A 23703-nucleotide genomic window follows, 5' to 3' on the forward strand; every position below is an offset into this window, starting at 1 on the left:
GTATCCAGTGTAAACCAGTAACCTGCTTAAACTATTGTCATATTTTATTGTTATCACTGATCTAATATAGCAGAAAACCTGCTGCATAGGTATGTTTTTATTTGTCAATTATTTATTGAGATATTTGAACCAGGCCTTTTACGATACTTAGTTATTATAAGCTGAAGGAACTTCTTATTTTAAACTACTTAAAGTGTTTAAAGTCTGTAACAAATCTAATATAAAACTGTCGCTTTGGTAAACACAGAGAATTATACTGTAACAAAACCACCTCTGTTGAGACAAAAGAACTGCAACTCATGAAAGTTGACAGTGATGTATGATGGTGTATCATTTCTCAGATAATCCCTCTCTTATCGTTATCTTCATCCCCTAGAAGTCATATTGTGTTATATGTGTTTATAGATACGTACAAAGATTTATCTAATATTACTGTGTTAAATACGACTATTTTACTTCAATGTTCACTATATTCACTTCATATTTTGTAAAAGAGATTCTGTTGTTAAAAAGTGAACAAATAAATTTATAAATGTAGCAGAAGTACTTACATGCAGATTAATTGCTAAGTAATCAAAACAATGATTTTTTTTATATTTTAAAGGTTGATTCCCACTAAAATATTCATCTGCATTACAACTCCACAGTAATATTATTGATCGCTAAAACTAATTGCAAGTTGCATTGCGTTATTTTAATATTTGTAATAACTTCACTGCATGATCACTTTTTAAAATTTCAAATATGCATTACATGTTTTATTGTGCTCTATTTAAAGCATGAAATAGTTAAACACATAAACTATGCTTCGGGCTTAGTTGGTTATATGTTCTTGGATATTAAATTGATAACAATAAAAATTATGAATTTACTGTAAATTGTTTTCCCAATTGATTTCAAACTTGTGGTACAAGATCTATGATATGACATATTAAAAAAATATTATTGTCTTAAAAAGCGTTTGCAAATCTAAGCGGAAAATAAATTGATCGAAAAGATTGGTAAGACTTGTAATTTATTGTACAAAATACACTTTTTTTATATTATACATATAAAAAACTAACATACATTCATCTTTATATTATGATTATTTACGTTACTAAATTTCACCCTACATTGTGCGTCATCCTAAGTCGTTTACTATCTCATTCCTTATGACTTACAGGGTTTACAATCTTTCCATTGTACAAAAACACATTTCCAGGACCAACGATGTAAAACAAAAACGGATGATCTGCCTTAAAACTTGGATTTGATTGAGGTAAACCATCGACTTCCGGGTTTGCTGATGTATGATTTGTTGGCTTAGGTTTAGTTGGATTGGTTTGATGGTTTTTAGTCTTGTATATTATTTCGTCACCACCTCCAGCCAAAAAGTCTGAAAACATCAATAATAAAAATATGTTTAATTGTTTTGCATTAGTATTAATAAATATTTAGAGGTTTCAAAAAATATCAATAACGTTCACAGTTCCGTAAACCAAACACCTCAACCTAATGTAGTGGGCCTTGATGATTGTGATGGGATATTTCCTTGGAATCAGATCGATAATAGTTTTTATTCAACTTGGGTGCTGAATGAGGCCACAGGTGAACTAAATATGGTCAGTTTCTTCAGTATACAATCTGTGAGAAATCCAGACTACCCTTATTACCCTTATTTTTGAAAGGAAATACTTATTTATAATGCATTATTAACATAAGATATAACAGGCCTTGCACATTGAAAACTCATACGTGAAGCAAATGTAAAAAGTTCAAAATAATTAATAAATAATATATCATTTGATTAATTAAATTTGTGATATATCTTGTTCCTAAAAAATCATTTCGCGTAAATAATCGAATTCCCTGACTCTCTGATGTGACTATTCTCTCAACTAAAATACCTGGAGAAAAAGTAGTCATTACCAGACAACAGACCTAATTACAATTAACTTATGACCAACAATTGACCTTGTGAGTCAATTAAGCGAAATCCCTGGATCCATCCCCCTATTTCCAAACAACTTGACACATGACTAGTCCTTTTACTTACGTTAAATTTTAATAGACCTTATTTCAGAAGCATCTTTACTATTTGACAGCTTATATAACTGTTTATCGTCAAAAACTGATTTTCTAATTTATATGAGTAAGAATGTATGTACGCAATAATAATCATACATTCATAAACATGGTATACAAAAGTTCCTTAGGGAATAAAGGGAATATACTTTAACGATATAATTTTTTCCTAATTATGGGTTATGTAAACTAGACCTTTGTAAATTGACTAGTACCATAGATTAATTCATCTATGCTAACTCACCTGCGCCTGACCCTGCCAATGTCCCGGTTTCGTTCACAGCTATGAAAGCTTCAATTAATACATGGGAAAGATGCATTTTGCTTCCAATCGACACATCACTAAAATCCGCCTCGCTGGTGAACAGAGCCTTAGCTCCCATCTAAAACACAAACACATGTTACATGTTGCTTTTAAAAAACACAGCACATAAAAAATTGTCAAATACTTGAAACCATAAGCTTTCTAAAGCATTTACACAGTTGGGTGCGAATTTAAAACTGAATATAAAATGTAAGGTGGATTCGTAGAGGAAAAGATCTGTGCAGCTTTGTTATTGCATAAAATAAAGACATTTTTTCTTTAGCTTAAACATTGGTTAAAATATAAAGGTCAGCTGAGTATATTTTTTGGACCATGGAAAAGGAACTGCATTTTTTGGGATCAATCTGGCTTCTAAAGGTATGATATGGACTAAGCTATGAAGATGACAGCATATCATTTGTGCTTTTTAATGTTTAAATATATACTATAAATATTTGTGACCAATAGTTTAACACATTTTCAATTATTCCCTTCCAAACCTTAAATTTAACTTTTCAAATTTCAAACTTTAACACATCTTCCATCAGGTTGATGCTAGCAAACTTTTAATTACTGTATTTTAGAAAAGGTTGACGCATACCCTTCTCGTTGGCAATTTAATGTCACTTATACCATTATTCATTAAAGTTTAATTAACACAACCGTATTCTTAGTACATGAATATTGATGTATCTACATCAATATTCTTTGACTAAGAATACTGTTGTGTTAATTAAACTTTAATGAATAATGGTATAAGTGACATTAAATTGTCAACGAGAAGGGTATGCGTCAACCTTTTCTTAAATGTGATATTACAAAATTTACTACCATCGACCTGATAGAAAAGGAGTTAATTTTTGAAAAGGAGCAAAGGGGACAAATTAATATGAGTATTTTATCATGTTTTAATAAGATCATATATAAGGTTTTGTAAGAAATTCTTCTGTAAATTACACAATATTGTACTACTTTTAACTATTACGAATATAAAATGTCAAACGCTACGCTACCTTGTCAAGGAACTTTACATCTCTGTGAAAATTAAAAGCATTCGCGTTAAATTTTGGAATGTAAACTTCCATTTTCATTTCATTCAAATATTTTAAGAGGTTTGCAAGAGGCCACTCAGTGATTTTGTCCTGGAGAATGGTTAATCCTTTCTTGTAGTTGTTGGGTAGAACCACGACCATACTCCAACCTTCCTCCTGAAAATATATTTCATGTTTGTTTATGATCATTGATAGATACAATATTTATCATATAAATCAAAGAAAAAGTCCTTAAGTGTTTGTCTGTCAGGTAACGTTTAAGAACGTTGAGACTTTTCTCGTTTTTATAGACTTTGAATGAAAATACTTGCTTTAAAATCAATAGGTTCAACTATAACACTTGGCTCAAGCTCCTATATGATACCGAAGGTAAAAATCAAGTTGGAGGATTCTTCCTAAGATTATACTATGTACTCATCCTTGATTTTCCTGCATGATTGACACCAAAAGTAACCTTAGATTTGTCAACAGGACAAAAGTTGTATTTGTAGTATCAAACGTCAATAGTATATACATTCATAACAACAGTATTTGGTGAAAAATATATATAGGATGGGAACTGTGATAGCATTTCATTCATTGAATATGCATTTACTAACGTTATGCAACGTAAAAACAAATTTATAAATAAATTATTAAAAATCATAAAAAAAAACATGACAAGGTTCTTTATTAAGAAGGTTACTAACCTCAAACAGGTTACTAACAGGTTACTAACAACGTCAGTTAATGTAAGAATACGAGTTACACTAACATACAGTGTCGTGGTTGCATTAGTTCTGCTTCAAACTTATTGAAAATAATTATTTTGCCTTAAGTGTGCACAAAAAGTAAAAATACTTTATAACTTTTCTTTTGATCTTAGTAGAAAACTATTAAAGGATGAAAATAAAAAATGAAAACATTTTGAAAATATTAAAAGTTCAAACTCAATTAGAAAGATTCAAACGTGACATTTTGGGATCTTACCTTGTAATCAATTTTTACCACTTTCGCATCAAGATTTTTATCTTCTTTATAAGCAAAGTATCCTTTCGTGTGCATCATCTTGACCTTAACCTTTTCTCCAGAAGTTAGTAAAAACTCCTCTTCCTCAGCAGGTAAAAAGCTTTTCTTCCAGGACGAATTAAAGCCAGCTTTACTGAATAATTGAAGTTTAGTTGTCTTTGGCCTTGAACCTGGACATTTCAAATCACTTTTTGAGTCCCTAGAATTTTTAGGGTCCAATAATAAAAAAAGTGTTTCAGGTTCACTTGTTACGAGTCCCTAAAGTTATAAAAATGCATAAGGTTATTTTATTATTCATAACAGGTTGACCACGTTGATAAAATATAACGCATTTGCTACAAGAAAATCTCAAAACTGAACAAATTTCCCAGTTTCCATTTAAACTAGTTTATAGTAAAATGAATAGTAAACAAAGATTCATGTTCATTATAAAAGTCATTGAGTAGATTTAGTACTATTGAGTAGATAACATAAACAGTTGAAAGTATTGAACCAGAATTGGCAAATATTTTAAAGAAGTTGGAACAGTTAACAAAAGTTACCCCGTTTTTAAAATTGACTTTTGGCCATTTGATATCTACGTTAGTTATTTGTTTGTATTGTATGCTTGTCTACTCATCATCAAAATTTACCAAAACCTCAAGTTATCACTTGGATTTGAGGAGTTTTTGTGAAATTTGCTGCAACGTTGCTTTGACAGATAATACTCTTGGAGAACTGAACATAACTAGTTCTTGAAAATACATATTGGTTATTTTTTATGTTGGTTGACGTGTACTATTTATTTTGTTCATAAAAATACTGAAATATAATTAAATCATACATACCAATATTATTGCAGTACTTAAGTGTTACGTCATCATCAGCAGAACCTATCAGCTGCGAAGTCCCTGCAGAACCGGCTTTGAAGAATTTGTACGATGTCTCAACAAATCTTGGCGAGAGATTGAAGTTTTCTCCAGGAATCATGCAAGTCCAGGTTTTGAAAGCCTCTCCCTGTGGTGGAAGAATTTTAAAGTCATCGTGAGCAGATAAAGTAAGATTTAAAATGGTGGTTTGGTTGGGCAGGTAAAACCATTCACGATTGCTGGAGAGAATGTTAACTGTTGTAGGTGGATTATAACTATATAATAACGCCTCTTAGTTAATTATCCTTCAATTTTTATCTTGTTAGTTTATTTAAATTTTATGAATTTTATTGCTTAATAAATTTTAGCTTTTTAGCCACAGCTTGGAATTCACCGAGTGAAAAATAAATAGTATAAGTGTTAACAATAAGTACGAATCATAAATATATGCATCAGTTTTTAATGCTTAATTAATCAAAGCTGGTGCCTATTGAGAACTAAGTAAGAAAACTTTTGAAAATGAAACATAAATGTAAAATGTATACAGGGTTAATCAAAAGTCTGGAACCCCCCAGTTAACTTTTTAACGCGTTGCAGTAGGAAAACCAAACTCGCCACATATTAACAACATAAGATATTGCACTTTTACATCAAAGTTACAATTTTGCCCCAACAAATTTGGGGGCTGGAGCAAAGTTGTAACTTTGATGAAAAAGTGCAATTTCTTATGTTGTAAATATGTGCCGAGTTTGGTTTTCCTACTGCAACGCGTTAAAAAGTTAACTGGGGGGTTCCAGACTTTTGCCTAACCCTGTATAATCGCTACTCTGTAATAGCAATAACCCAAAAGACAAACTTTTAGGCTTATTACTTTAAAAAGCCAACATTCATGATTCTGGCCCTGGAATATTTTGTTAAGACAATATAATAGGATTTACGCAATGTCAAATTGTCCAACGACTAAGATTGCTAAATTGTATCGTGCTTGTTTTAATTGTGTTTTCTACTACTGCAAGCTTTGAGAATGTTGTCTTTGTAACGAAACATGTACTACTAAGTAGTAACCTTAATCGTTGAATATTTCTACGTAAATTCTGTCATTGTTTTGTACATTTGTTTCGCCTACTGATTAGACAGCTTTAGCTTTTCTGGTAATACGTTTATTTTTTTGCATATGCATAATAACTATTATCCTCGAAGCTGGCAATAGGGTTTAACTCTGATTACACAACTTCTTCTTACATTTTTATATACTACTCACAGTCAGCTGGTTCAGGAGAGCTTTGTAAGATGCTGCAATTTCCTGCTTTTCTCCCTCTAGCCCTAACAAGGTGGACATATCCTTAGCTGTTTCATCCTTCGCTCCTTGGTGAAGTATTGATAATCCTAGGTGCAGGTTGAATGGGCACAGCACTGAACTGAGCTCATTGTTGTGAGTCAATATCTACAACAGAATGTTATGTTAATATGTTGTACTGTCATGATCAAAATATTTTAGTTTGTTGAAATTATTATTTTATTTGTCACATTGTTTTTAGAGAATTGATAAAGTAGGGTCAAGCTGACATTGAAATTGAAAAAATATTATTGGAAAACATTTTTGCTTGATATGAACTAAAATACATAAACATTTTTTTTATTCAATTTTCAATTGTCACGAGATATTCTTACAAAATTATAAAACAGTTATATTTTTATAATCATGAAAACTTACGTTATGCACAGATAAAACTAGATTTGATACAGCAGTTAAAAAAATCATGTATACAGTACTACCCCGTTAATAAAGTAACATGCATTTCTTTTTTTTTATTGATTGGACCATTGGACCTAGCTGTTATTGCCAAACCGTTAGACCTAAGGACTAAAAGAGTATACGAGAAAGAATTATAGGCATCTTAGGCGAGTCTATTTGCATCTGTATTCGATAATTTTGTTTCCTTTTTTCCAGTGACAAGAATAAGAAAATTGAATTATTTTAGTTACAGTACCTTGTTTTGTAGCCCTAGTACTCGCAGTATTTCTTGAGTTTTTTCCGATATATTTCGCCATGTTGTGTGGCATCTTCAGGGATATTGAAGAAGATGTCACACCGCATGGTGAAATACTTTGGAGAAAACATATGAATTTCTCCATGAACAAAAGCTCCGGACAAAACAATGATACTAGTAAGCATTTTAAATTACTTTCGAAATAACATTTTTATCTTCGTGGCAAGATTTCTAGGTAAAGTAAACCATAATATTGTGACAAACCTAAATCGAATCATCATCTACCCCAACCAATTAGTGAATTCAATTGGAAACTAGAAGTACTAAGCTTTAGCACCTTGCAATTAAGTTAAAAAAAGGTTTCTCACCTTATCGATTCTTGTTACAAACGTATTGATTGATGTGTTGACGAAATGCGAAGCAGATGCTTGGAGTGTTATAAGGAGAAGGACTGAAACAAAAATACATTATGATATACTAGAAATCGTTATTGTTGGTTTCTCTAATTTTATAGTAGCAGAAAAACATGTTCAGCCAACTAGATATTTTATTAAATGTTTCTTGTGTAATTATATAACTAATTTTCCCTTTTCGAATTTGTGAAAACCATTTATGGACAAAAGCAGTGACATACAGAATTTATCTTTGAGAGAATCATTATGTTTAAAAGCTGTTTAGTGTTCAAACTCACCTAAACAAGTACTCCCGAAACTTCTCATGATGTTTGATGGGTAAAACGATTACCAGTTCTTGACAACAATCACACAAAAATTGTTCTGCAACAGATCATTGACACTACAAATAAATATATTTGATCCAAAACATAAATTTATATAATACTTAGAGGGAACTGCAATAACAATTGTTATTGTTGTAGTTGTTTTTGTGCCATAACAGTTTTTACATCTCAAATGATTGCTGATATGATTACTGTATATTTTATTTAGTCATACACCATAGTCATACACTAGTAGTTATTAAAATATTTTAGATTTCTTTTGCTAATTATTACACCAGAAAAAATAAACACTTACTTCTTACGGATATTTGTCCTAATATTTATTTGACATACCATTATGTGTTAATGGCATATTTTTACGATGGTCAATATGAATTATTATAAGAAACTCCTAACATCTTTCTAGTCAGATTCAACCCTATTGCACCTAAACCTACTATGATATTAGTTTTTTTTGTTTGTTTTATAAACAAAATGTGAGTTTCTGTGGGATTGTAAAATTGGATACCAACAACAAACAACAGATTTTAGTAATTAGTACCGTCGTTTATCGTAGTTTTCTCCTACTTGGGCCTCTTTGTATCCAAAACGAACATCTGGTAAAGTAACTGTATTACATTGTTTTGGTCATAAACAGAAAACCTCGTTTAATAAGCAAAGTTTTTATGCTAAGATTTCTACAAAGTTTTTATGTGGCCGTAAAACATACAAAAATAATAAAACATTATATTACTTTTCCTCTGACCATTTCTTGCTTCAGTTAGCGTTTTACATTTATTCTTGTTCAGTTATTATTATTAGTGTTCATTTTCTGGAACTGTGAACCTTTGACGACAAATATTAATAGGCCTTCAATTAAAAAATGCTGATTAAGAATGTTTTTTTTTTACAAATATATATTCTTATTTTGTTTCTTATACTATATAAGAAGACAAAGGTAACCAATTATTTAGACTAAAAATGTTTTCTGAAACAATTATGGCAAGTTTACACTATGAACTTAATATTTAATCATATTATTTCAACAATATCTTAAACATTCCATTCTAAGTATTCCATCATAATAAATTGTGAATAGATAGGCTACTACAGTGCTTGCAAATGCAAATGAAAATTATTTTTATATAAGATCACGTTACTATAAATCCATAAACAATGTTAAGCTATATTCTATAAACCAAAATCATAATTTTGATGCCGAAATACCTGTGATGTTTAAAAGTTTATTACAAGTACTTCACAAGCTATTTATTTCGTAAATTAAGTCTGAAAGACTATGTGGCAGACAGACTTTGGATTTACTCTTAAGACATAAAATGTTTCAGTATCCAATTATAATCTGTACGGGATGATAAAAAGCCCTTTTAAACTTTCACAACTATAAAAAAGTTGGTTTGGTTGAAAAGAATATATGATAGTATCCAAACAATTAAATAAAAAGGTTTAGCTATTTCCAAAAACTGCAGAACGCATGCTATGGTACATACCAATCTATACGAAATGCGCAGCACACTGTGTGAGTATGACAGGAACACTGCGTTGTCAACAATATAATTAGTCAGGCCTGCGTGTGTAGCCGCGACTAATGGTGTGTTGACTAACCGTGGCCAATGGGAATAGCCGAATGAGGACACGGCACAATGACACACGTGTAGGACGTAGGTGTAGTCGTTGTAAAAACTCTTTGAACTGTTACCGCTTCCTAGCACTAGATTATGGTCTGTATCATGGAACTTGTATATGAACTTCCGTCTAACTTGGACAGAACCGGACCTTGAACCATTGTCCACAGGAAGACGGAAAGTCAGGAGACAGGTTCCATTACACAGACCGTAGAGATTATTTCCCAATGGAGAATGAATCCCACGAATGAATCCCAATGGAATTTTTAAATGGATTATTTCAAAATGGCCAATATTCCTTGTTAGAGCGAAGAATTAAGTTGTATTGGCAAAAGTGTTTTGTTTGTTTATCGTTTTCTATATAGAAAGTTGTTGAGCATTTCCCAATAGTACACCCTACATCCCTACTTAGAGTCTAAAACCAATTATTTGTATGATGTCTTTGACTATATAATCTTATTTTAAATTGTACAGCTAGCAGTAATCGTTGTCACAGAACTAGCAGAGCATCCCATAGTCTTAGAGCAGAAACCGATTTTATTTGTAAAATGTTATTTATATCAAGATTTGACTTACGCTTACTATGATCGTAGAATTCTACCAAAACTAGCTATCTTTTTTTCCTTTCTAGGTTTCTAGACCGGAATTGTACTTCAGGCTAGGTCTTATCACTTAGACCCCCGTTGGTGATTTGTGGGAATTGAACCTGGTACCTAGGGGACCAAAGTCTCGCCATCTCTACCGCTAGACCAGCTCGCTCCCCGACTATAACTATAGTACAACATTATTTTAGCTAATGATTTATAATTTCCCAACTTTCCATCCGAAAGACTTTTCAAAGTAAAAAATAATACTTCAAACCGAGGTTTTGATCAATCTTAATCCCTGAATGAAACTGATTATAGTGCTCGCCTTCATATTTAGAGGATGCTGGTTCAGATCCAACAGATAATAAACTCAGATTAAATTTGTCCCCGAGACTGGGCTATAAATTAGTGATGGTTCTAGTCAAAGGTTCAGCTTTAGATAGTTACAAGGCCGGGGTATGGACCGTTCCCTTCGTAAAAGATAAAAAAACTTGTAAAACACACATGATACAAATAAATCGCATTATTACTTCTTATGCTCGGGCACTATTTTCTGATTTACACTTTTGAAATTTTTTACGTTTCTCTAAAGGACACGGTCCAAAAATCATTAGTATATTGCAGGACAACCCATTGATAAGATAAATAATTTAAAATGCCTAAATTTCTTATTCGTGGGGGTAAAAGTCATATTTCCTAAATTTTGCGAAATATTTTAAATATATAATTTTAATTTTATAACGTATATTTACAGATTTTGTCGTGTTTTTTTACAGTACTATTCATCAATAATAATATTCTGTAACAGATTAATGTTAGAAATACAATACAATCTCATCATAAAATTTACGGAAAATTTCAATAAAATGTTTAAAAAATTTAAATAGCTGTTGTACCATTCTGAGCATTACACAAAAAAGTTAGTTGTTTTATAAGCTATAGTTGTCAGGCACAAGAAACATATATAGGGTAATTTTCATCATAGACTTATCCGACAAACCTGTATCTAAAGACCTGATAAAAGAAGCTACTTCGTATTCCGACGACGCAGTTCAACCCGTCTGTTCAGGGAAACGATCAATTTCCACAGAAATCTGTCGAGAATAGCAAAGTCTTTAAGTAATTTTAAACTAGGTGCAGGAGTTCAAAATCATTTTGAATACATCAGTTTAAAAGAATGTAAAACCATTTAGTTTTGGAAATCAGGGACCTTATTAAGAACTACAAATGTGGCTGATCGTAGCCCCTATAAACATTGTGTTTCTTCTAAACCACTTAAAACACATAATAAAATACCTTATCTTGTGACCATTTTATTGTAATGTCTACCATAGTAGATTATCTATTTTCGTTAACTAAAACGCACATTTTTCCAGGTAAATTATAGTTATTTGTGCAACTAGTGAGAAAAGTGAGCAATTGACTCACTCGAGAGAGGCAATTGTACTTTGAACTCGAGTTGCACATTATACTTTTCCTACAGTTACCATAAAACAAATAAATTGGTAAAGAAACATAACCCATTTTTACACAGAAGTGAACTTTTAATATAACATTCAATGTGAAGTGACAAATACAACAGTACAACAGCTGACCAGCTGATTTACAGCCAGTGCTGCCAACGTATTTCGCGCGCATACGACGTTGCCTGCATGTTACGCGCTCACTATTTCGTGCCTTCACGTTGCAAATCTGGAGTGAGACAAAGTAATTAGAGTGAGACAAAGTAATTAGAGTGAGACAAAGTAATTAGAGTGAGACAATGTTAACATTGTCTCACTGATGAGTGAATTGGCCACTTTGCTTTCTCAAATCAGTGAGAGAACATGTACATTGTTAGGTAACTGTAGGTAAACTATTTTTTATTTTTTTTGTAAAAAGAGTGAAAACCTTGGGAACCCTCTGTCTTTCTTTTGCTCGCGCACATAAAGAAATGTCAACCTACATTTTAAATCACTTATCGACTTACTCCAACTTTGCTGTTTATTTACAGATTTATTCACTTAAGTAATGCTACCCCATTGAAGGTAGAACCTCAATTACTCGAACCTTAATATCTCGAATTCCTCAATATCTAGATTTTTTTTTAATCCCCTTGAAATCCACATTAATCATAATGTTAAAAGTACCTTTATAAGTCGAAGTTTCTAAATACACAACCTCAATAAGTCGATTTTTAACAACTTTTGAACGGTAATATTCCACCTCTATAAGTCGAATTTTCCCGTCGTCGAGTCTCAGTAACTCGAAGTTTACCTTTATAAGTCGAAGTTCGCACGAATGCGCCTCAATAATTCGAAGTTTTGCCTTACAGTGCAAGTCAGTAGTGTTTTGATTCCTGTCGAGACGTGAAAATCCAACTTCCGGTGGTTGCTTCCTGTGTCTGTTTGGATACGTACTGTAGTCTGCCAGTTGTTGAGATAATTTTGTGCGCGTCGGACGTCATGTCGTCGGTTAAGCGTGCAAAACGTTGACACACGATGAAAAAAGAAGAGTTATTAAGGCAGTTGACGAAGGATTAAAGAAAAAAAGTGAAATCGCTAAGGAGTTCGGAATTCCGCCTAACACTTTATCAACAATTATGAAAAACCGGGAAAAGTATGAGGCTGAAGGTGGACTAACCAATAAGAAGAGATGTAAAAGTGGTGAGTTTAAAGACGTTGACGAATGTGTTTTAACGTGGTTGAAACAGTGTCGAGATAAGAACATCCCTGTATCAGGACCGATTTTGCAAGAGAAGGCCATTCAATATGCAGAGAGCTTAGGAAAGAAAGACTTCTGCGCCAGCAACGGATGGTTGCACAACTTCAAAAAAAGAAACGAAATTATTTTCAGAAAGGTTTGTGGAGAAAGTGCTTCTGTGAACTCCAATGTGTGTGACGAATGGAAAACAGAACTAAAAAAACTGACTGAGTCATATTTGCCAGAAAACATTTACAATGCCGACGAAACTGGCTTTTTTTTTAAGTGTCTGACAGACAGAACCCTGTCTTTTAAAGGTGATTCATGTAGTGGTGGGAAAATGAGCAAAGTTAGAATAACTGTGTTGCTTTGTGCTAACTCCGACGGAACAGACAAACTCAAGCCCCTTGTCATAGGAAAGGCAAAAAATCCACGCTGTTTTAAGAATGTGAAAAGTTTGCCGACAGAGTATGAAGCAAATAATAAAGCTTGGATGGTTTCTGGGTTTTTCAGTTCTTGGCTGAAAAATATCGATAAGGCCATGAAGAAGAAGAATAGAAAAATACTTCTCTTTATTGACAACTGCTCAGCACACAAGGACATACCTCCTCTGAAGAACGTCAAAGTACAATTCCTACCACCAAACACAACCTCCAAGCTACAACCACTTGATCAAGGGATCATTAAAAACTTTAAAGTGAACTACAGAAGAGAGGTTGTCAAACGATTTTTGAGGGATATGGACAACGAGTCAATGACGCAGATTAATCTACTCGATGCACTATGGATGGTGTCAAAAGCCTGGAACTGTGTGACTTCGGTGACAATCAAAAACTGCTTTAATGCATGTGGTTTTGAGGTACCCCAACACACCACGGGAAATGAACTGGATGAAGTACAGGATGAACCTTCTATCGCGGACATAAATGAGACACCGGCTGAATGGACTGTAGCAGCACAGGCTCTGAATGTTGAAGAGTTGGCGTTCGTGGACTTCGTAGACTTTGACGACGACGTTGCTGTATGCGGGGAGCTGACTGACGCAGACATCATTACATCGGTTGCTTGAGGTTCGAGTTCGAATGCAGTTTCTTCAGACGAGGGAGAGGAGGATGAGGGCAAATCAACACAGCCAGACCCAACTCTTAAAGATGCTCGTGCTGCAATTCATGTGATTCGGTGTTTTTTTGAGAAAAAGTCAGTGATGAGTGATAGTGTTGTGAATTGCATCAATAACTTGGACATAGCATTGGATGCCGTAAACATAAAAGGTAAACAAGCAAGAATTGAAGATTTCTTTCATCCCGTTTTGCCAAAGTAGGTTCAGTAGGCCTACTTAACTACATTTTGCTACAGGCTTTTTACGTATGTACTTTATCAAACTTATTTCCAAACTTATTGCCCAATAATAAATAAAGTACTCTATGTGCATTAAAATTGTTTTATTTTGCTTCCACAGTAACTACTCTTCAATACGTGGGTAAATACAGTTTGAGTTCGATTTACATTATAAAGGTTTAGGATGTAAAAGTCGAGTTTAGATTCAGTAGGCCTACTTAACTACATTTTGAAAAGTTAAACTTGTATTTTGTTTAGAATTTGTATTGTTTTGTGTTTTGTTCAGTATTTAAAATAATTTTTCTTTGTTATTCAACAGGTTTTTTACGTATGTACTTTATGAAACTTATTTCCAAACTTATTGCCCAATAATAAATAAAGTACTTTATGTGCATTAAAATTGTTTTATTTTGCTTCCACAGTTACTCTTCAGTACGTATAAATACAGTTTGAGTTCGATTTATAAAGGTTTAGGATGTAAAAGTCGAGTTATAAAGGCCGCAACGTTACATCACTGTCAGGCCCAAACACCTCAGTATCTCGAACTTTTTTGTATGGCACCTTCATAACTCGAACCTCACTAACTTGAAAAACTTGATAACTCGAATTTTTATCATATCCCCTTCAGATTCGAGATATTGAGGTCCTACTGTATTTCCAAACAGTTTATAATATAATTGTCTAGCATATTTATAGTTGTTGGGGATTTTCTATCTTGCAAAACCATTTTGTGGTTTATTCTTAATATTCATCGTAAATATCACAAGGATGATTTCTGCAGGGCCAAAGTAATACTTTAAAGAGAAAAATGGAGTCACGACCGCTGATTTGTCAGATTCTGCCGTGCCAGGCGCTGTGACAACTACAAACAGTCGTTTACTTTGACCAATCTAACAACATAAAATATCCGTTTTAGTCTAGTAATGTGGGTGTTTACAATATAGCTAGATGGTAGAAAGAGAGTGAAAATCTTTTACATCCAAGCAATCATTATTTCAATTATACTATATTATAACTAGCTGACCCGGCGACCTTCGTATCGCCTAAGTTATAGGTTTCCCCTAAAACAGACCGATGGAAAGAAAGTACCGTTACGTTTAATTTTCAAGATGATCTCGTTCGCATCGCTCAATCACGTCCTGGTTGAAGTTCGTTCGCTACGCTCACTCACCTTTGGGTTGGAGCTCGTTCGCTGCGCTCACTTGCCTTTAGGTTGGAGCTCGTTCGCTACGCTAACTCGCCTCCAGGTTAGCTCGTTCGCTACGCTCACTCGCCTCCAGGTTGAAGTTCGTTCGCTACGCTCACTCACCTTTTGGTTGCAAATTAGCTGTTGTCATAAATGTAAAAGAAATAATAGGGCTGCACCCTGTTGGTAATCCTTGTAACTTTAATGCTATTGAACATCATAGAACAGAACCAAATTGTTCAATTGAAACAGCTGTTAAGATTCATTAATTCCATTTCTCATAAGGTTAACATGGGAAACTCCAGAGCCACTGGGGCGGAGCCCTTTTAAGAATTTCGAAACGGGAAATAGTTTACGTCCGATTCGCATACCTACAGAATTTACACACCAAATTTCATAACGATCGGTGAAGTCGTTCCGGAGGAGTTTGCAGACAAACACTGTGACACGAGAATTTTATATATTAGATTTATCTTGTGATACTTACAAAATGTTATTTAGGAAACGATTTTAATAAATCTGGGCATACTATTTGGAGTAAAAATAAACCATTGTTGTCTACAATCACAATAGAAAGTCACGAAGGCAAACTAAGCAGTATTGAAGATCTGAAAATAGAAATAAAAATCCCCTATTCATTTCTATTGAAAACCCAGAATATTAAAACATAGTGAAGTGGAAATATCTGATTACATTGTAAGTACCCAGACTACTTATTCTTGGAAGGAACATATTGCTTAAGTTACGCTTTTAATATGTTTGCATAGTATTACATTTTTTTATATTTTTTTATGCTTGTTAATCTTCTTTTGTATAACACAAATAGCTGGTGGCATTATTTAGATGTAACACGTATTACTCCGCCTACAAAATATGAATTAAAATAAGTTATATGTCGTATATGTACGTAATATGTATATAATTAACTGTGGATGAATATATAACATTCTGCAGTAGTTATTAGTTAGCTATTAATTATATTAATAAGTAAGCTGTAATTAGTTTTACCGAAGTGAAAATACAATGTGAAACTAATATAAACCCATCCAAATTTGTATAACGATGCTAAAATATATTTTTCTCACGATATGATGTTTTTAGCTGTTGTTGTTGTTGTACATTCGCTTTACATACGGTGGCTGAAAGTTACGTTTTGCTGGCCATGCCAGCTGTCGTTGTCATTTTGGGACCGAGCAAGTTTTTACATCCCTAGGGCCGCAAAATCAGCTGCCCGCTTATCGGTATCCATAACATTGCAATAAAATTGTTTTGTCGTCACCACTGCCTAGCAACTATTTTATTATTATTTTTTCTGATTCCTCAAATTATTTCTTCACATAACCTTATAGTTATAGTTGTGTTGACTGTTAGTGTGCATTATTATTTCGGTGAATAATGGCAATAGGGTATAGTGTGGTGAAAAACAGTATTCGTACCACGGACCGAAATGGTTTTGCAGCTCTCGATCGTTTTAAGTTCTCACCTCGAACTTAAAAAAACTATCTCGAGCCAGCAAAACCTAATTTTCGGCTTTAGGTACTTAAAATACTGTTAGAGTGCACTAACCTCATTTTCGTGACCATATCGCTTGGGTAAATGTTGTGAAATAAAGATTTTCCTCCCAATACTCTGTTTTCATTAAACAAATCTGTGTAAAATTTGTTAACATAAGAATTAATATCGATGCTAAACATTTACACCAATTTCAATTCTATAATACAAATCACAACACATTAATTGTATACCTGATTACCTGATTACCTTCCTCTTCACCAAGACCAGCTTTGTCGGATAGTTTGTGTCATGATAAAATAAAAGTAAAATACTATTTGATAAAATCTAATTACAATATATACATTCAATCACTTATGGCGGTGGATCAACCCTATTTATTCACTGTTTCAAAGTATTCGTCAAGGCTATAAAAAGGTTTGGTTACTAGCCAGGACCTAAGGGCAGTGCTAAATTTCTTTATTTCCAGGTTTTTTATATCTTGGGGCAAGTTGTTGTAGATCCTAATTGCTATGGTCGGGAAGGCATTCTTCGTCTTAGCAAGTCTACAGAAGGGGATGTCAATTTCATGGTTTCGTCTTGTCTGGTGTTTGTGAACGGTATCTCTGGTTGGAAACTTGGATATTGCTTTTAACATATGCTGCACTTAGTAGAATAAAGTGGCTAAAGACCGTTAATATGTTTGTTTCTACAAAAAGAGGCTGGCAGTGGTCCAGTCTTTTGCTGGAAGTTATAGTCCTGACAGCCTTCTTCAGCTGCAAGAGTACATCCTTACAATTAGGCGCATGCCCCCAGAGCAGTAGGCCGTAACTCAGCACGCTATGGAAAAGAGCGTGGTAGACCACCTTTAAATATTGTGGAGTTAATGGCTTGGTAAGCTTGCGTAACAGGCACACGACTCTAGACAGCCTTCTACAAACAACTTCGATATGATCTGCCCACGTCAGTTTGGTGTCGATGGTGAAACCTAGAAGATGGACTTTGGTTTCGATTTGGGGATATCGAGTTAGGGAGCATACGATTTTTTGGGTCTTTTCCTCGTTCAGCTTAAATCTTTTGGCTGAGAACCATGCCTTAGCTTCATCAAAAAGTGTTTCAGCCGTGTCAAGCGCACGCGCAGGGGTAGAGCCCGTTGCAAAGATGGTGGTATCATCTGCAAACCTGAGAGAAGAACCATTTAGCTCAAGGTCGTTGATTGATACCAGAAATAGTACTGGTCCCAAGACCGATCCCTGAGGAACGCCGTGTTGGATTGCCAGAGGTCTAGACTGGGCACCGCTAAGTGAGATTACCTGCTGCCTATTTTCCAGATAGGACTTGATTGACGTGAGAGCCACGCCCCCAACCTCATAGCGTTCAAGTTTGTCTGTAAGTATGCTGTGTGATATACAATCAAACGCTTTACTTAAGTCACAAAGTGTTAAGGCAAGCGAGTCGGATGCCTCAAAGGCAGTTTGCACTTTGTTAACCAATTCAGAGACGGCCGAAGTTGTTGAATGGTTCTTTCTGAACCCATGCTGTAGGTTTGAGAGCAGATTGTTTGATTCAAAATAATTCACCAACTGATCTTTAATGACGGACTCGAAGACTTTACTAAAGACTGGTATCAATGAAATGGGGCGGTAGCTGTTTAAGTTGGACGGGTCACCCTTTTTGTATATGGGTACCATGCGAGCCACTTTTAGGATGTTGGGAAAGGCCCCTACTTTTAGGCAGCTGTTTATAACCATAGCTAATGGATGCGCAATTTCACTCACTATTGCCTTAAGAACTAATGTGGTCATCCCATAAATATCCTGACTGCTAGATGGTTTTAGCCCAGAAACTAATTTCCTTATGTACATTGAATCTACAGGATTCCATTTGGTTAGGTTATCTGAGGCCGGCTGACTTAGGCCATTCATACCATTCAGGGGGTTCAAGTCTGTATTTGGAATGCTATTAACAATATCATGCACATTATCCACTAGGAACCTGTTAAACTCGTCTGGGCTAGCATTGCTTAACATAGTTTTAGAACTAGATTTTCCCCTGGACTCGTTTACTAGGGACCAAGCTGCCTTGCAGGGGTTTAATGCAGTTTCTATTTTTTTGATATTGCACAGTTTTTTTGCCTCGTCTACTTTACATTTGTAGGAATTTTTAGCTTTGCTATACACAGTTCGAAGATGTTCCTTCACGTGTTCACAAGAGGCCGATAGGTACCTGTCTCTTAATGCTAAAACTAGGTTCTTATATCTAGCCAGGTCTGGCGTATACCATGAATTTACCTCCAACCTACCATGTTTAGCCTTACTCAACTTAGGCCTATTAGGAGAAATTCTTACCGTTTTGGAAGGAAAGTAGTCATTAAAGATATCATTCACTATATTAAAGAAATTAGCAAAAGACTCTTCAGGATCATTGACCTGCAGAACACGACCCCAGTCAATCTGTGACAAGCTATACCTAAATTGCGGGAGACGATCCTCTTTAATTATTCTAAAACTCCTAGTATACTCTAGATGCCAAGCAGGAAAAATTGGAGTGCTACTCACCAAGCTGTTGTGTGTACTCAGAATAACTGCACCATGATCCGCAACCAGAGGCTCAGTTACTTCTACCTCATAATCCCAGGAGTCCAGGTTCGTGGCGATGGTATCCAAGCATCGGTCTCCCTTCGTCGGTGCGACACTGGTAATGAATAAGCCGTGTGCACGGAGTAGGTTTGTAAAAGTTCTTGTGTGTAATTCGTCACAGTTTAGGGCAATATTGAAGTCACCTCCTAGTATGATTGTTTTCTTCAAGTTGGATAAATTTGAGAGACAGATATCTAGTCCTTCAAAAAAATTGTCAATGTTGCCGTTGGGAGAGAGATAAACACTCAGAAATATCATTTGTGTTCCCAACAACTCAATTCCAGACACTTCAAAATCTAGCTCAGCACAGTATCTTTCCAAGTCTAATTGTTTTATTTCTAGGGTATCGTTTACAAAGATGGCCACTCCTCCACCAAGCCTATGCCTTCTGCAGAAGCATGACGCCAGTTGAAAGTTTTAAAATTTTGCATTAAAATCACGTTCTTCTTCAACCAACCAATGCTCACTGATACATAGGATATTTAGCTTGTTCTCACAGCAGAATATTGGCATTAGATTAAATTTAGTCCTGAGACATTGAACATTTGGAAAAGCTACTTTGAATACATTAGATTTATTTACAATATCTACACTTGCAAGGTCTAAAGACTTTGGTTCTAGTAGGGATGCAAATAGTATAATAAATATGTAATAGTAATAGTATAATATTTTAATGGCGGTGAGTGGTTATAAACAAAAACCTTATCTGTCAGAGAAAATTTGAGTAAGTGATTGTCAAGTCCTATGTTAGTGAAATTATAGAACGCATTTTTACCGTTTTTATTGTTAGGTTGGGTTATATTGAAAAATATCTCACTAGTACAAAATGCGTTTTTGTACACCGTATAGCGATCTCCTCATTTGTGTAGTTAATGGTGCACTATACCGGTAAATATTGTTAAAATGGGCAAAAGTGTATTTTCGACCCTTAATCGAAATAAAAATCTAGTTTAAAAATCACTCAAAGGTGAATTATACTATTAGGGAACAGTTCGTTTTATAATTGACGAGGTTTAATAATGATGTTTGACAATTAGATAATTAACTCTTTAAGAATCAACGAGAATATAATATACAGTATGATACTTCCCATACCAACTACTAACTTAAGTTAGCAGAGAAGTGGCAGAGGATAAGGTATTTAAATGCTCAACATGCGGGAAATTAACAATCTCGTTGTACCGAGCTGCAGAAATTAAGGGTCTTCATCACTATCGGAGGTTAATTTCATCAGCAGAATATTACCCTGCTGTTCTTTTAACAGCATCCTTTACTTAGATTCCTGTATATTTAAGAGTAAAAGATATTACAACAAATAAAAGACTATTATGTCGTTAAATGTCCGTTTGTCTATTTTAATCAATGGGCAATAGATACTAGTGTTACTTATGATGTTGTAAATTAGATTTTGTTATATAGTTATATACAAACTTTAAGCATTCAAAATAATAAAAGATTATCCATACATCATTTATAAAATAATCTATTCCTTACCAATACCAAGGTTTGTGGTAGAATAAAACTTCGAATGATAATATACATCAGCTGTTTTTTCGATAAAATGTTTTTCTACAGGGTTATAAGACTGGGGTTTTGGATTATGAGTTGAATATCGTCAGGCACAATCTATATCTGCTACGTAATCCCAAGCTGGCGTTCTATTTTAAGTAGGCCAGTTACTCATATAACTAGGGATTGGAAGAAGCTTTTAAAAGCAAAGCTTTTTGCTTACAAAACTGATCCTTCATTATTTTTAAATTTCTTAAAGTACATTTCAAAATGTCGTCCGTTAAACCACAGCTTTATTCCTCTAGGTTCTAGACTAGTTCTAGAGGGTCTAGCCTATTTCTAGAGGCTATAGCCTAGTTTTAATGGCTATAGCCTAGTTCTACTGGCTCTAGGCTAGTTCTAGAGACGCTAGCCTAGTTCTAGAGGCTCTACAATAGTTCTAGAGGCTTTAGCCTAGCTCTTGAGGCTCTAGCATAGTTCTAGAGGCTCTAGGCTAGTTCTAGATACGCTAGCTTAGTTCTAGAGGCTCTACAATAGTTCTAGAGGCTTTAGCCTAGCTCTTGAGGGTCTAGCCTAGTTCTAGTGGCTCTAGGCTAGTTCTAGAGGTTCTAGGCTAGTTCTAGAGGGGGATCACGGCATTATCACTCACATGAAAATCCATTGGTAATTGGTGGGATTTGAACCTTTGGGGTCTGAAGTCCTACGCTTCTCCAATAAGACCAGCTTGCTACCCATAAAACACGATTTACACTGTTCGTTTATTATAATGTGGTTGTATTTTTCTTTAAAGCTATCTTTATTACCTTCCCAAATTAGTAGAAGTAAACAATATTTGTTTATTCCTACTAGACCCGAGAAATAACCTTTTATTACATTTAACTATGTCAATCGTGCCTTGCTACCATCATATTTCAAAGGATGGGGTGATTGGGGTATCCAATCGAAATGGGTCAACACTAAAGATGTTTTGTATGTATTTATCGTCTTGTTAAAAACAATATAAGCCTGAATTTAAATGTTAAGTGTTACAAGATGTATTTTACTTTTCATAATAAGGAAGACACATTTCAATGGTAAATATAATTAAGTTTTTTATCTCCAACTTCACATTAATTAGTAAATTAAATCTAGAATAATTTTAGATGTAGCGAGTCAAGTTGTATATTTCCTATTTTTTTTAAATTGACGGAAAATGTAAAGGAAAAGAAGGTGTTACGGAAGACCCTTAGCTTGGAAACAGATACTCAATAGAAGTACCTTACTACAAGCGTCCTCTTACTTTTGTTGTCGTCACTGCCTGCTTTTGAACTTTGATCGAAGGTGCTTCAACCAACCTCAAGTAAAGAGGGTCTAAACGACAAACCTATAAAAATGAAGACACACAATTTTAACGAAGGATACCTATTGTGTTATCATATGTTAGCTTGAATTTTATATTATTGGTTAGCATCTTAGTTTTAAATGTAAATATGTAAAAACCCTACAAATTTATGTTCTAATCCACAATGGTGTGTTGTTCTTATACTGGACAAATTAGTTTTCAAATTATATATTGCATTTGCATTGGATAAATCCCATGATGACTCAGGTTTTATGTGTATTTCCTTTTAGTTTATATACGTTAATATATTTCCATTAAAATCATAATTTATTTGATTACAAAAAATGAAATCACCCTTTATAGTCCAGGCGCTAAACGGGTTGAGTATGCACTGAAAGTCTGACAAAATTTGACTTTTGATTATTGTTGGGGACATCTAGTAGATGAAAAAAATCTATGATGTCGCATTTCTAGGGTGGTCACAACTCGGGGGGGAGAGGGGGAAGTTGCGTGGGTCATCGGTTTACGTTTCCGCGTCTAACTCACAAACGGTTAATGATAGAAAGGTGAATTAAGCGTCTATCTACGCCTAAAGATATTGTCTTTTAAAAAGGTTATCACAACCTTTCTTCTATCTCTTATACTTTAGGCACTAATCAACATTTATTGCAAAAAATAAAATTTAAAAATACTTTAAAATGAAATATCGGAAATATTGCGCTTGTTTAGGGCATGTTACAAACTATTTATGGTTAGAAAAACTAACAAGTAGTACAACAACACCAAGTTTAAAGAAATCCGTGCAAAAACAACAGAGCTACGTTGATTTCAGTAAGAGTAAACGTGGGAAATTCGTAGTAGTATCGAGGCGCGCATGGATGGTACACATAGCCCACAGTCAATATAGGTTTGATGTTGTAAGTAACTATGGGAAAGCTGAATTTTTCTATGCTGTTAGACCATGTTGAGATTATCATTTTCCCGAAAGTCAACACTCCTCCCCCTTGTGCTGTCCTCTAACCCCCCTTTTTAGATAAATTTAAATCCTCTCAGCAATTAAGCTATAACTTTAAAACGGGTAAGGATAATAATGCAATATTTTATTAATCATTTTGCGTTACGATAATCTACAAAAAGAATTATTAGATGAATAAATATTAAAAAAGAATTATTATAGATTTCTGAAGAAGAAGAAGAAGAAAATGTGTTCATTGTAATAAAATATCAATACAGTGTTTTTTATTTAAATGCAAAGAACAATGGTCAAAGACCGTCTGTTTTGTGTTAGACACACTGATTTTAAAATATTTTAAAACAGT

At 34.1% G+C, this 23703-nt stretch overlaps 2 protein-coding genes across 2 annotated transcripts; one reads left to right on the forward strand and one right to left on the reverse strand.

Annotated features, from left to right (window-relative positions):
* Positions 1–1127: 1127 nt before the first annotated feature.
* Positions 1128–12664, reverse strand: LOC128995530 (leukocyte elastase inhibitor-like). The gene is made up of 8 exons (XM_054420548.1): positions 12580–12664; positions 7639–7721; positions 6541–6723; positions 5259–5427; positions 4393–4601; positions 3385–3579; positions 2312–2450; positions 1128–1378 (listed from the first exon to the last, which is right to left on the reverse strand). Exons 1-8 carry the CDS (start codon positions 12662–12664, stop codon positions 1146–1148), a joined length of 1296 nt encoding a protein of 431 aa, XP_054276523.1. The 3' UTR covers positions 1128–1145.
* Positions 12665–12799: 135 nt separating this feature from the next.
* On the forward strand, positions 12800–13969 carry LOC128995531 (tigger transposable element-derived protein 6-like). The gene has a single exon (XM_054420549.1). The coding sequence runs from the start codon at positions 12800–12802 to the stop codon at positions 13967–13969; it is 1170 nt and encodes a 389-aa protein (XP_054276524.1).
* Positions 13970–23703: the final 9734 nt, after the last annotated feature.

Source organism: Macrosteles quadrilineatus, unplaced genomic scaffold, assembly GCF_028750875.1.
Source record: "Macrosteles quadrilineatus isolate MER2022 unplaced genomic scaffold, UCM_ALF_1.0 Scaffold_5__1_contigs__length_97177068, whole genome shotgun sequence".
In the NCBI taxonomy this organism is placed as follows: domain Eukaryota; kingdom Metazoa; phylum Arthropoda; class Insecta; order Hemiptera; family Cicadellidae; genus Macrosteles; species Macrosteles quadrilineatus.